Source organism: Brassica oleracea, chromosome C1, assembly GCF_000695525.1.
Source record: "Brassica oleracea var. oleracea cultivar TO1000 chromosome C1, BOL, whole genome shotgun sequence".
In the NCBI taxonomy this organism is placed as follows: Eukaryota; Viridiplantae; Streptophyta; class Magnoliopsida; order Brassicales; family Brassicaceae; genus Brassica; species Brassica oleracea.
Window position 1 is genome coordinate 10,361,940 of NC_027748.1, and position 13,607 is coordinate 10,375,546.

General features: G+C 39.2%; 3 protein-coding genes across 7 annotated transcripts; 2 read left to right on the top strand and 1 right to left on the bottom strand.

The window, feature by feature from the left end:
* The first annotated feature begins 1,528 nt into the window (after positions 1–1,528).
* Positions 1,529–4,662, top strand: LOC106306558 (cysteine-rich receptor-like protein kinase 5). Its single transcript, XM_013743222.1, has 7 exons — positions 1,529–2,391; positions 2,551–2,688; positions 2,770–2,891; positions 3,409–3,619; positions 3,708–3,945; positions 4,027–4,180; positions 4,267–4,662. Exons 1-7 carry the CDS (start codon positions 1,572–1,574, stop codon positions 4,579–4,581), a joined length of 1,998 nt encoding a protein of 665 aa, XP_013598676.1. The 5' UTR covers positions 1,529–1,571; the 3' UTR covers positions 4,582–4,662.
* A 746-nt stretch (positions 4,663–5,408) lies between these two features.
* On the bottom strand, positions 5,409–7,765 carry LOC106331124. Its single transcript, XM_013769461.1, has 2 exons — positions 6,062–7,765; positions 5,409–6,020 (listed from the first exon to the last, which is right to left on the bottom strand). Exons 1-2 carry the CDS (start codon positions 7,763–7,765, stop codon positions 5,409–5,411), a joined length of 2,316 nt encoding a protein of 771 aa, XP_013624915.1.
* Positions 7,766–8,808: 1,043 nt separating this feature from the next.
* On the top strand, positions 8,809–11,293 carry LOC106306691. Of its 5 annotated transcripts, none has more exons than XR_001263175.1 (3): positions 8,809–10,413; positions 10,797–10,910; positions 11,012–11,027. XR_001263175.1 is itself a non-coding variant. In XM_013743410.1 (2 exons), the coding sequence occupies exon 1, from the start codon at positions 9,328–9,330 to the stop codon at positions 10,258–10,260; it is 933 nt and encodes a 310-aa protein (XP_013598864.1). In that variant the 5' UTR covers positions 8,809–9,327; the 3' UTR covers positions 10,261–10,265; positions 11,012–11,293. The 5 variants fall into 5 exon arrangements, 3 of the variants coding, with proteins under 3 accessions (XP_013598864.1, XP_013598875.1, XP_013598883.1); XR_001263177.1 differs by having other exon boundaries at positions 8,809–10,265; XM_013743410.1 differs by lacking the exon at positions 10,797–10,910 and having other exon boundaries at positions 8,809–10,265; positions 11,012–11,293.
* The last annotated feature ends 2,314 nt before the right edge of the window (positions 11,294–13,607 follow it).

Here is a 13,607-nt window from a genome sequence, read left to right on the forward strand (position 1 = left end):
TCCGAGATAAGCAAGGTTTGACCAGAATCTAGGAAATAATTTTGGACGACTTTGCTTATCCTGGATGACTTTCAAGTAAGTCGTCTTACTTGATTACTTCCGCGTAAGTCGTTTAGGAAAAGTTGATTTAGGTTTTATTTTCCTATTGCAAAAGTAACCTGAGACGACTTACGTCTAGCTTTAATAAAATATTGAAATTTTTGTTTTCCCGGAGACGACTTGCTGATAAGTCGTCCAGGAAAAGTCAAATATCTGACACAATTCGGTCAAATGCAAAACTAACCCGTTTATCCTAGACGATTTACCAGTAGACTTACCCGTAAGTCTTCTACAGCCAGACTACTTACGGATAAGTCTTATACGCGAACAGATCTGGTAAAAAATTTCAATTTCATACCTTAAACTAGTGAGATGACTTCCTTAGCACACAAAGTCTTCTCCAACCACCCAGAACCTCAAACGAAAGTAACCCACCAAGAATAGTATGCTTGAATGGCTCTATCAACCATAAAAAAATTTGAATCAAAACTTTGAGTTTTTTGGATGAATATGGAGACAAAGTGAAGGAAATATTGTTTTTAGTTCATAATAAGTGAGAAAGAGAGAGTGTAAATCGATTTGAGGTGCATTAAGAGCTTCAAATTGGTAGTTCATGGTGGTTGGTGTATTGATTGTAATGACAATCTTGTAAATACTTGAAGATGATGAGGTTGAAACAGTAAAAATGTCATTTTCGTAAAAAAAAGAAAACTAATGGCATTTTCGTGAATAATATGAATTTGTGGGGTGAATAGGACAAAAAAAAATCCAAGAAAAACATGAGCTAGTTGTATGTTTGACTTTGAGTTTTGAGTCAATTTTGCAAAAACATTATATTAATGATGTACACAAGGCTACGTACTCAAATGTAATAATCTCCCATAATTGGACGCATGACCAGCCCTGGTTGGATATGTTAGTACTATTATTTTAAAAATCGTTGACGATACTCGCCAATAAGAAGTTAACATTGAATTGTAAGAAATTGCATCTTTTACACATAACGTATAGGCTTGGCTAATGGCAGGGCTGGTCCAGGTTTAAAGCTGGATGAAATATTTGCATAGGTACCCAATATTTTTTCGAAAAAATTATATGAATGCAAGCCCTTAAATTTATTAAAAAAGTTTCCAAATTGGTGAAAAAAAGTTTTATGAATTTTTTTACTAAAACACTTAGGACCCCCAAAATCTCAGGACCGGTGCTGACTAAACATTTCATCACATTTATTAAAAACTATATGGAAAGCATGAATGTTTCTAGGTAAAACTAGATGAAACATTTCTTTAGAACCCCAAACTTTTTTAAAGAAAATTATATGAATATAGATCCCTAAATTTATAGAAAAAAGTTCCCAAATTTGAAAAAAAAATTATTGAAATTTTTACTAAGTCCACTGAAGCCAAAAAAAATCTCTGGACTCAATAGAAGAAAAAATCTCTGGCTAATGGCTTTCTATCACATTTATTAAAGACTCGATAGAAGAAAAAATAAACAAACACGAAGGAAAGGAATAAGAACGAACTGGAGATATGTCTGCTTGTGCCTCCTTTTGTTCTGTTTTCCTCATTGCCTTACTAGCGAGCTTAAGATCTTATGCACAGCAACCAGACCCTACTTACATATACCATCTTTGTCCAAACACGACAACTTACTCCCGAAACAGCACATACTCTTCCAACATTAGAACTCTTTTGTCCTCTCTTTCTTCCAACAGCCGTTCTTCCTCTACCGGATTTTACAGCACAGCGGCAGGTCAAAGCCCTGATTTGGTGTTCGGCCTTTTCCTTTGCCGGGGGGATCTCCCGCCAGAAGTCTGCGGTAATTGTGTCGTCTTTGCTGCCAGCGACACTCTCAAAAAATGTCCAGAGGAGAAGATTGGGTTGATATGGTACGACGAGTGCATGCTTCGATACTCTGACCGGAATATCTTCTTGGAATCTTCACTCCAAAATGGAACAAACGGAATACTCATGTGGAACACTAGAGATGTTCCAAGAAACCAGTCAGATCGGTTTCGTGATGTAGTGTTCTCTTTGATGAACAAGTGTGCAAACGAGGCTGTTAATAGTTCAAAAAGGTTTGCGGTTAGCAAGTCCAACTTCACATCGGTTGAGACACTTTATGGGCTGGCTCAGTGCACACCCGATTTGACTAGTGGCGATTGTTTTAATTGTCTACAACGGACTATCAGTTCATTACCCACAGCCCAAATTGGGGGAAGACTTCTTATGCCGAGTTGTAACTCAAGGTACGAGCTCTACAAATTCTTCGAAGAAACTGCCACAGCAATACCTCAACCTCCTAAACCTCAGTTCGATTCAGCTCCTCCACCGCCTTCCCAAGAAGCTGGTCTGAATATTCACTTTCCTTTGATTACATGTTTCAACACAACTTTTCTTGTGAGAGATTCAAGACTTGCATGCTAGAACAAGCGTTCATATGTAATCTGACTCTTTTGTCATAATCATATTTTTTTTTCTTTTTTTCTTTTTTTTTTTGTGAATACAGGAAAAGGCAGAAACTCATCTGTCATAGCAATCGCTGTTGTTGTTCCAATCACAGTCATTTTTGTTCTTCTCGTAGCTGTTTTCATTTTCTGGGCTAAAAAGAAAAGGAGAACTTATGAGACGGAACCACTTGCTGAAGGTAAAAAGTGAATTGATAAACTATGCATTCTCAGGTTGAATGATTATTCTGTTGTAATCCAGATGTTAAATGTTTTGACAGATAGGGACGATATTACAACTGCAGGGTCACTTCAGTTTGATTTTAAGGCAATTGAGGCAGCAACTGATAAGTTTTCTGAAACTAACAAACTTGGTCAAGGTGGATTTGGGCAAGTCTACAAGGTATTACCATTGCATAGGGCTTCAGATGTAATTGATTATATAATAAAATAAATTTCATAACACATTAAGATAAAGTAGGTTTAGAGTTATAAAAACTTGAACATGTTCTAAATTGTGTAAACCTTTGTCAAAAGCTTCAACTTCTCTCAATATCAAATGGTGTAAATCTTTATAGTAGAAAGCGAAAGAAGGCTTAGTTGTTTGACAAAGTACTTACATGTAATTCAACTCGGCAACTCCATCAGTGTACTCTGTTTTTCCTCTGTTTAATCATATTACTCGCATGTATTTTTGAGCATTTAAGATGTGTGGTAGTAAGTAGGATAACCTACTCACTTAAAGAATCTTTCTATAATCGCCACACCATCACACACAATTTCCAACTCAACAAAGCTGCAGAATAGAAAGAACTGTACTTATCTTTAATTACATTTCTCCATTTGGACTTCTTCATTAATCTTACTGATAATTCCCACACTGACTTATTCTTTGTAAAACAACTTATTATTGCTTATAGGGTACCTTTCCTAGTGGAATACAAGTTGCGGTGAAGAGGTTATCTAAAACATCAGGACAAGGTGAAAGAGAGTTCGAGAACGAAGTTGTTGTTGTGGCAAAACTTCAGCATAGAAATTTGGTAAGGCTACTTGGTTTTTGTTTGGAAGGGGAAGAAAAGATACTTATCTATGAGTTTGTGCCCAACAAAAGCCTTGATTACTTCCTTTTTGGTAAGCTGAGTTCAATACCTAACCTAATATATCATTTGCAGATTTCATGCCGTTTAGAAAAAATATATATTAAAATATGCATGTGCAGACTCTACGATGCAGAACCAGCTGGACTGGAAAATACGGTACAAGATCATTAAAGGAACTGCTAGAGGGATTCTATATCTTCATCAAGATTCACGACTCACAATCATTCATCGTGATCTCAAAGCCGGTAACATCTTACTGGACGCTGATATGAACCCGAAAGTTGCAGATTTTGGAATGGCAAGAATATTTGGAATGGACCAAACGGAAGCCAATACGAAAAGAATAGTTGGAACCTAGTAAGCTTTACTGTTCCATTATATGCCTATGTAGACAGTAATAATGCTTTTATTAACTTAACATTTCAAGAATATCGGCAGTGGTTATATGTCTCCGGAATATGCAATGTACGGCCAATTCTCCATGAAATCAGATGTGTACAGTTTTGGAGTATTAGTTCTTGAGATTATAAGTGGTAAAAAGAACAACAGTCTCTATCAAATGGATGGTGCCGCTGGCAATTTAGTTACATATGTGAGTATACACCCTTACTACTTTCATTTACTTATTTTGCTTTATTTAACAGTGACCAACGTTTTGGTTATTAAAATCTTTCATAGACATGGAGTCTATGGAGCAATGGATCGCCATTAGAGCTCATGGATGCATCATTTCGAGATAATTATCAAACAGAAGAAGTTACGAGATGCATTCATATCGCTTTACTATGTGTTCAGGGAGAAGCTGAAGATCGTCCAACCATGCCAGAGATCGTCCAGTTGCTCACTACTAGCTCCATCGCTCTCACTTTGCCTCGACCACCTGGATTGTTCTTCCGAAGTAAGCATGAACAAGTAAGAGTGGATCCTAGTATTGACACGTTTGCCATGGGTTCTGTGGACGGGGCTTCCATTACTCAAGTAGCTCCTCGTTGAAAACAAAATTATTCATAAATAGAAATTGATTTGAAATAATGATTGAAGACTGTTACGTATAAGATTTAGAGACTCATGAATATTTCGTCCCAACCTTGTTTTTTTTCCTATGAGGTATTCAAGACCTTTTGTAGTCTACCTTTTAAGTGACGATCTTGGGTATAGTGTTGTGATATACGCTATATCTGTTGTAATTACTGTATTCCAGCACTTTTGGAAAGTAGGTTAAGCACTCGTCCTATAATATTATTTGAAAACTCATTTTCCAACATGATGAGCTCAAATTTACTCTCACGATAGTTTATTATTTTGATACCTTTAACGAATTGAGTTATATAATTGTTTATTAATTTTTTATTTTCTTTTTATTAATAAAAAGAAAACTATATGATTATACCATTTGATAGTATACAGTTTTTATTTTTACAAAAAAAATTCCGCACATTTTTGCAAATTTCTTTTCTTTTTACATTATAAATTCTTAATCCTAATACTATTTGCATGCCTCCAAAATCAAATTTATTTTTTATTAATAAAAAGGAAACTATATGATTATACCATTTGATAGTATACAGTTTTTATTTTTACAAAAAAAATTCCGCACATTTTTGCAAATTTCTTTTCTTTTTACATTATAAATTCTTAATCCTAATACTATTTGCATGCCTCCAAAATCATTAATAAAGAACTGGTTCTAATAAATTTATGTATTGAACTATCAATATAAATATAAATTATCAAGTCAATTATCTATCGTTCACAGAATTTTTTTTTTTTTTTTGGCATCAAAGAAAACTTTATTAAGCTAGTGGTTCAAACAGGCAAGCTTAATGGGCTAGCCATGGGGGAGCCTGTTCTCCAATGAAACAGAAGTCTGAGGCTCGTGATCGTCCTGCCCTAGAGAGACAGTCCGCACGGCCATTGTCAGAACGACAAATAAAAATAACAGAGGTAGAAGAGAGCTCTGAGCATAGAAAATCAATTTCGTCTAGTTCAGGCCCAAGAGCCGGCCATTCCTGTGGAGTATTGATATGACGAACTAGCTGTTGGCAGTCGGATTCAAAGCGAGCTTCGCAGATTCCCAACTTCCTCGTCTCTCTCATTGCCCAAGACAAGCTTTCGGCCTCAGCATGTAACGGCGAAGCTACTAGGGGACCCTTTTTTAGTCCAACTAATTTCACATGATTATCTTCCAACAGAATGAACCCTAGCCCCGCTCCTTCCTCCTTCTCCTTCCAGGATGCATCCACTTGGCATCTCCATTTACATACAGGGGGTTGCAACTCAACTGCTTGACTCGCAGGTTCTTCCGTTGGTCCTGCTGCGTCGATCTCCTCCACAATCTGAGCAATACGCCATGCTTCTGCTTCCCTACTCGCAATGTGGAGCGTGTCGACAGGCGAGACGTCTTTAGCGTTGAAACATTTCTCATTACAAGCCTTCCATATGTACCAAATCAGCCATGGGCAATTTTGTATACTCCGTTTGGTATCAACGTATTGGCTGCATATCCAAGTAGGGTATCCACGTTTGAGTAAACAGAAGAGCACGAGAAGACACCCGGAGAAAATGGTATCGATGACAGTGCCAAACATTGTACGGCTGGTGGACATTCAAAAATGATATGGTTGATTGTCTCCTGGTCCATGCCGCATCTCTGGCACACTGCATCATTCCCACAATGTATCTCTTTCAGTTTGCTCGCCGAGGTCACATAACCTGATACCACGTTCCATAGGAAGTGTTTTATCTTCCTTGGGCATTGTAGTTTCCAGATCGCCTTTTTTAAAGCTGTCGTGCTTGGTTCCATAATCCCTTTGAGTTCTTTTTTCTTCCTCTGTTTCACTGAAATAGCGTAACCCGACCGGACGGTGTATTTTCCAGAGCTTGTGAAGCTCCAAGTGTAATCATCTCGTCGTCCAGTTCTACTCACTTTGATGGACAAAACTTTAGGAACATCAGTCGCTGCAATAAACTCATTAACGAGTTGTATATTCCACTCCTTCCTCTCAAAGTCGATCAAATGATGCACCTTTAAACCCTTATCGAAGTTTGCAGAGCGCGGGATGGCAGGCCTAGCAGGTGTATCTGGTATCCATAGATCGTCCCACACCCTTGTCTCTGCCCCCGATCCAATAGTTCTCCGTAGACCGTCCTGGAGAACATGTTTCGCTGCCATAAGACTATTCCAGCCGAAGGATGGGTTGTTAGCCTTTGCCGTGGTAAGCGGGTTCGAGTGTCTATAGTATCTACCTTTCAAGACCCTCGCCAGAAGTGAGTTCGGTCTTGTGAGTAGACGCCAGACTTGTTTGGCAAGCAATGCTAGGTTGAAATCTCGAAAATTCCGGAAACCCAACCCGCCTTCTTCCAATGGCACACAAATTTTATCCCAAGCTACCCAGTGTAGACCTCGGTTATTATTTCTTGTACCCCACCAGAAACACGCCACAGTGGCGGAAAGTTTGTTACATATCTCTATGGGAAGAAGATAGCAGGACATTACATATGTTGGTATGGCTTGGGCTACTGATTTTATTTGAACTTCCTTGCCTCCTTTAGATAGCAATCTGCCCGACCATGAGTTTATTCTCCCATTCACACGATCCTGCACGAATGAAAAAACTTGTTTCTTCGAACCACAGATTTTCTCTGGCATTCCCAAGTACATGCCCATCCCACCTTCTTTGGTAATACCAAGTGATCTTTTCTGATCTGATTTTGTGGACGCTATGACCTTAGAACCGAACAGAACTGAAGATTTTTCTTTATTCAGTTGTTGTCCTGAGGCGAACCCATAGACGTCAATGATTCGAACCAGTTCTTCACATTGGGATTGCTCTGCTCTGCAAATGAAAAGGCTGTCATCTGCGAACAAAAGGTAAGATATCGCTGGACTTTCTCGTGCGACTTTTATCCCAGTTATCTTCTTCATCTCTTCAGCCTTCCTAATATGAGAAATCAAGACTTTGGTGCAGAGGATAAAGAGAAAGGGTGAAAGGGGGTCCCCCTGGCGAAGATCTCGAGAAGGCTTGATATGGCCCTTTGCTTCTCCATTAATCAAGACCTGGTACGACACTGAAGAAACAAATTTCATAATCAATTGTACCCACTGCGCATCAAACCCAAATTTCAAGAGCAAAGCTTCCATAAAGTTCAATTCCACACGGTCGTATGCTTTGCTCATATCGGTCTTGATCGCCAGAAATTTTCTTTACAGCTCTGGTTTGTCCTCAGGGCATGGAACATTTCCTGTGCCACGAAGATGTTATCTGTGATCAGTCGTCCAGTCACAAAGGCTGACTGCGTCTCCGAAATAATACTTGGTAGTATTCTTTTTAGTCTGTAGGATAGTATATTCGATATAATCTTATACCCGACGTTACACAAGCTAATGGGTCTAAACTCCGTCATAGATGTTGGCCTCTCCATTTTTGGTATTAAGCATATGTTGGTCTGGTTAAATCTATTTATAAGAAACTATGTTTTTCTTTTGTTGGAAAACAACTTCATAGTTTCTATCATAAAATTTTGTTCTTCGTTAGATATATTCAAGATCAAAATAAACATCACGAGGTTTTGAAAAGAATATCTTAAAGAGTTTGTTTCCGTGGAGATGGTTTTAATTGATGATGAGATAATTTTTAAAACTCATATTTTTTTTAACTTCTGCTGATTCTACAATTATAAAAATCAAAATTGAAGAAGAAGAACCATATGTGCTAGAAAGGAAACGTCTTTTGTAGTTCACATGGATCAAGATCTTCCAGTTTGGTTCACAGAGTCAATATGAGTCTGTAAAGTTGATGACAAAAAAAAAAGAAACGTATTCATGCAATAAATAAAAGTAATGACTTAGTTAAGAATTTCGAGAAAAAAATTGGTAACTCAAAAATAATTAACACGTTTAAGATCAACTTTCACACTGGTGATTTTTAACATTTTAAAAACAAGTATCATGGTCAAGTTGAATATACGGCACAAATAATTATAACACTACAACTATATAACTTATAAATAATTTTTTTTATTAAAGATAACAAAAAAAAGGAAAATAAATACAACTAAAAGTAATAAAATATTACCCAAAATTATTATATTTTAGTGATGTCAAAAAAATATTATTATATTTTAGTTTCTTAAGAATATTCATGACCGCCCATAGGTGCGGGTGAGTCACGTAGTACATATATATATACTTGTAGTCATCATATGGAATAATACAGAAAACCTTTTACCCTATCTCTCCGTATGATTTGACTGCAGCGGATAACTCAGGAGCTGTGATCTCCCATCTGATTCTGAAGAGCAACAACTATGATGAGTGGGCTTGTGGTTTTCGCACAGCTCTTCGTTCAGGAAAGAAGTTCGGGTTCCTGGATGGAACCATACCCCAACCTGCGGCAACTTCACCAGATCTGGAGGATTGGTGGACTATCAACGCTTTGATCGTTTCATGGACGAAGATGACGATTCATCCAGATTTGTTGACAAACATATCGCACCGTGATGTAGCGATAGAACTATGGGAACACATAAGGAAGATGTTCTCGGTATCTAATGGGCCGAGGAATCAGAAGATGAAGGCTGATTTAGCAACCTGCAAACAGAGTGGTATGTCGGTGGAGACGTATTATGGGAAGCTCAACAAGATTTGGGACAACATAAACAACTACAGACCACACATGTACATGCGGTCGCTGCCAGTGTAATCTTGAAGAACAACAGAATAAAGACAGAGAGGATGACATGGTTCATCAGTTTTTGTACGGTCTTGATGATACACACTTTCATACGATTCGATCAAGCTTGACTTATCGGGTACCTCTGCCAAGTCTCAAAGAAGTCTACTACATCGTCAGACAAAAGGAAGATGTCTTTAAAAATCGACATATTGTCGAAGATAAGCCAGAGATCACGGCGTTTGCAGCTCAGAAGCGACTTCGTTACAAAACAGAGGATCGAGAAAGACAGGGCCTATGTAGGCACTGTAATCGTGGAGGGCATTCATCTGATAACTGCTTCGTCGTCATAGGTTACCCGGAGTGGTGGGGCGATCGGCCTAAGGGAAGGTCAAACCAACAGATCAATCAAAGAGGCCGCGGCAGAGCATCATCAAACAATGGTGGCCAGTATCGAGGATCCACAACCTATGCTAATGCACCTCATGAGTCTGCTAATAGTGTCATCACAGAGAGGGACAGAGATGCAGTTACTGGCCTCACTGATGATCAATGGAGTGGGGTCATGAAACTAGTAAATGCTGGGAAGAGCGTCGCTCAAGACAACACAAAGCCATCTTCATCTGAGACATTAACAGGTATGACTTCTTGCTCCTCGTCTTGGATTTTGGATAGGGGAGCTTCGCACCATATGACTGGAAAATTGGATTTGTTGACTGATCTGCGAAGTATTGCACCGGTTTTGGTTATCTTGGCTGATGGTAATAAGAAAATAGCTGTTAAAGAAGGAACAATTTGTCTTGGGGGCCTGTGTTTAAAAAGGCGCTCGCCTTTTGCGCCAAGGCCCAAGGTGCACTCAGGTGACAGGCCCATCGCCATGGAACCCCGAGGCGAGCCTAGCTCCCCAAGGCGCTCGCCTAGGTGCGCTTTGGCCATAAGGCGGTGGCTTCAAAGGCGATGCAAAGGCGCGCCTTGGAGACCCTATGTTAACCGGCACTAAACCAGGTACGAAACCAAACCCTACTTTAACTAATTAACCAATCTTATAACAAAACGTCAAAAATACTCATCAAAACCCTAGCTCCCTCTTCAAAGTTAAAACCAAACGTCAAAAATTCTCACAAAACATAGATCTCACGGCGTTTTGCTTAAGGTTAGAGTATTATCTACTCTTCTCTAGTCTCATAGGTTCTTCTTCTTATTATTATGACTACTTGGGTTTCTTGGTTACAGTCTAGAATGCACTGCGATTGCTTATCTCTGTAATTTTGGTGCTTCTTTTCTTTTATACACTAAGTGATTGACGCTTACGTAATCGACGCTTACTAATATATTGTAGCTTGAGGACTCCTGTGATCAAGTTGATGTATAATCTTTGTTTGTAACTGAAACAAATCTAATATATATTGAAATTCATTTTTAACATGTATTTTATTGCTCTTTAGGGTATAGTTTGTGTTTGCATGTTCTTTACGTTATTGAATGCTTTATTTGCATGTTCATCATCATAGTAATTTAGTTTTTGTTATTTTCAAGTGGTCTTCAAGGCGAGCGCCTCGGTGCGCCATGGCGCAGGGCGCAAGGCACAGACCTCATTGCCATGGAGCGCCATGCGCCTTTTTAAACACAGCTTGGGGCAGTAGTTCTTAAGTCAGTTTTCTATGTCAAGGAACGATTTGATATCTGTTGGGCAAATGATGGATGAAAATCGTTGTGTTGTGCAAATTGCTGATCACTTTCTTGTCATTCAGGACCGTGCTACGAGGACAGTGATTGGAGTTGGTAAACGAGAGGCTGGAAGTTTCTATTTTCGTGGAGTGGAACATGTAGCTGCAGTGTCTGCACGTGACGAGGAGTCTTCTCTCTTGTGGCATAAGCGATTTGGACATGCTTCACCGAAATCTCTTAGTTCGCTTCCTGTAATTGGTGTTTCAACTTCTAGTGATTTTTCAGTTGATTCTTTTGAGACATGTATGCAAGCCAAACAAACTCGCGATTCTTTTCCTATCAGTCATAATAAAAGTTTGAAAATTTTCCAGCTTATACATTGCGATGTCTAGGGACAGTATCGAACGCCATCCCACACGGGTGCTCGATATGTTTTTACAATAGTTGATGATTTCTCAAGAGGTGTTTGGGTATATTTGATGGTCAAAAAAAGTGAAACACAGAAACATTTGCGAGATTTTTCGGCTCTTGTGGAACGCCAATATGAAACAAAAATCAAGATAGTTAGAAGAGATAATGAAACAAAATTCATGTGTATGAAGGAATTCTTTTCCCAGCAGGGAATTCACCATGAAAATTCTTGTGTTGGTACACCAAACCAAAATGGAAGAGTAGAAACTAGAACGAAAGCATCAGCATATCCTCAATGTTGCTCGTGCTTTGCGATTCCAATCATCACTACCGATTGAGTTTTGGGGTGAGTGTATCCTCACAGCCGGTTATCTTATTAACAGAACTCCCTCTGTCATCTTACACGGCCAAACACCATATGAGAGACTGTATGAAAAGCAACCTAACTATGATCATCTACGCGTGTTTGGTTCTTTGTGCTACGCTCATAATCAATATACAAAAGGAGACAAGTTTGAGTCACGAACACGGCACTGCGTCTTTGTTGGCTACCCACACGGTCAGAAAGGCTGGAGATTATATGATCTAGACACAAATGTTTTCTTGGTTTCTCGTGACGTTAAGTTTGTTGAAACAGAGTTTCCCTATCGTCAGTCAATGGTGGCTGAGTGCTCAGATACTACTGCTACACCGATAACGCTGTTAAAACACGTTTTACGTGTTGGTCGGCATGGATGGTGACGACATGGACGGTGAGCTGAAATTGTTGACGTTGGTTTTGTCAAAGATTGTGAGCTCACCAAACGCCTGCTTCATGCTTATAAAAGGAGAGCTGAGGGGAAGATGAAAGACATCCCAAAACAAGAAAACAGAGAGAGAACGAGAGAAGAGAAGATGAAGAAAAAAAAAACATTTTCTCACAAAAAATCTTCTTTAAGAAATTACGAGTAATTTCTTAGTGTATTTGGGATCGGGGTGTGAGTTGTGAGCTTGTAAAATTTCCCTGGTTGATAATAAAAGATCAGTAGCAGGTCCGGAGATGTAGGCAACATTGGCCGAACTCCGTTAACAAATTTGTGTGTGCTTCTTTCCCAGTTCCATAAATTCTGGTTTACCGCAAAAACTGACCGCGTATTTCCTAACAACTGGTATCAGAGACTGAGTTACGGTGATCGGTCAAATTTTTCAACAGCAGAAGAAGAAATCTCTCAAGACGAGAGTTGTGAAGCTGAAGAAAGTGATGATTCTGAAGTGGTCCCATATACACCAGTCACGGAGTTACGATGATCAAGCAGAATCATCAGAAAGCCAGTAAGATTCTCTCCATCGCTCAACTACATTCTGCTCACAGACAGAGGCGAGTCTGAATGTTATGATGAAGCTATGCAAGTTGATGAGTCGATCAAGTGGGAGCTTGCAATGAATGACGAGATGGACTCGTTGTTATCCAATCACACGTGGGAGTTAGCAGATTTTGCCTAAGGAGAAAAAGGCATTGCATAACAAGTGAGTTTACCGGATAAAAGAAGAATCTGATGGAAGTAAGCGCTATAAGGCGAGGCTTGTTGTGAAGGGATTCCAACAAAAAGAAGGCGTTGACTACACCGAAATCTTCTCTCCTGTAGTCAAGATGATGACCATCAGAACAGTTCTTGGGCTGGTAGCACAATAAGATCTGCATCTTCAACAGATGGATGTGAAGACAGCATTTCTTCATGGTGATTTGGATGAGGAAATGTATATGAAGAAACCCAAAGGCCTTGAGATCAAAGGGAAGGAAAGCCTTGTTTGCAAGCTGAAAAGGCGTTTGTACGGCTTAAAAGAAGCCTCAAGACAGTGGTATAAACGGTTCAACAGCTTTATTAAAGGCGTTGGTCTCTTGAGGTGTGAAGCTGACCACTGTTGTTACTTCAAGACGCTTGAAGAGTCCTACTTGACATTGCTCCTATATGTCGATGACATGCTGATAGTAGGAGCAGACTTGCACGAGATCAATAGCTTGAAGATGAAACTCTCAGAAGAGTTTGCGATGAAAGACCTTGGAGAAGCAAGACAGATTCTAGGGATGAGAATCAGTAGAAGCAAGGAAGATCTTAAGTTATCACAAGAGGAGTATGTGAAGAAAGTCCTCAAGAGGTTTAACATGGATGATGCGAAGCCAATCAGTACTCCCCTGGCAATTCATTTTCGATTATCCAGAGAGCAGTCTCCAAAGACGGAGGACGAGATGGCATATATGGATAAAGTTCCATATGCTTCTGCTATAGG

What these genes read in the sequence shown, in the direction of transcription:
- LOC106306558 (XM_013743222.1), top strand. Translation starts at nt 1,572, where the DNA reads ATGTCTGCTTGTGCCTCCTTTTGTTCTGTTTTCCTCATTGCCTTACTA. An exon ending in GACGGAACCACTTGCTGAAG is followed by an intron (nt 2,689 to 2,769) that starts GTAAAAAGTGAA and finishes ATGTTTTGACAG; the next exon opens with ATAGGGACGATATTACAACT. An exon ending in AAAAGAATAGTTGGAACCTA is followed by an intron (nt 3,946 to 4,026) that starts GTAAGCTTTACT and finishes GAATATCGGCAG; the next exon opens with TGGTTATATGTCTCCGGAAT.
- LOC106331124 (XM_013769461.1), bottom strand. Translation starts at nt 7,765, where the DNA reads ATGAGCAAAGCATACGACCGTGTGGAATTGAACTTTATGGAAGCTTTG. An exon ending in ATACGTTGATACCAAACGGA is followed by an intron (nt 6,021 to 6,061) that starts GTATACAAAATT and finishes TACATATGGAAG; the next exon opens with GCTTGTAATGAGAAATGTTT.
- LOC106306691 (XM_013743410.1), top strand. Translation starts at nt 9,328, where the DNA reads ATGGTTCATCAGTTTTTGTACGGTCTTGATGATACACACTTTCATACG.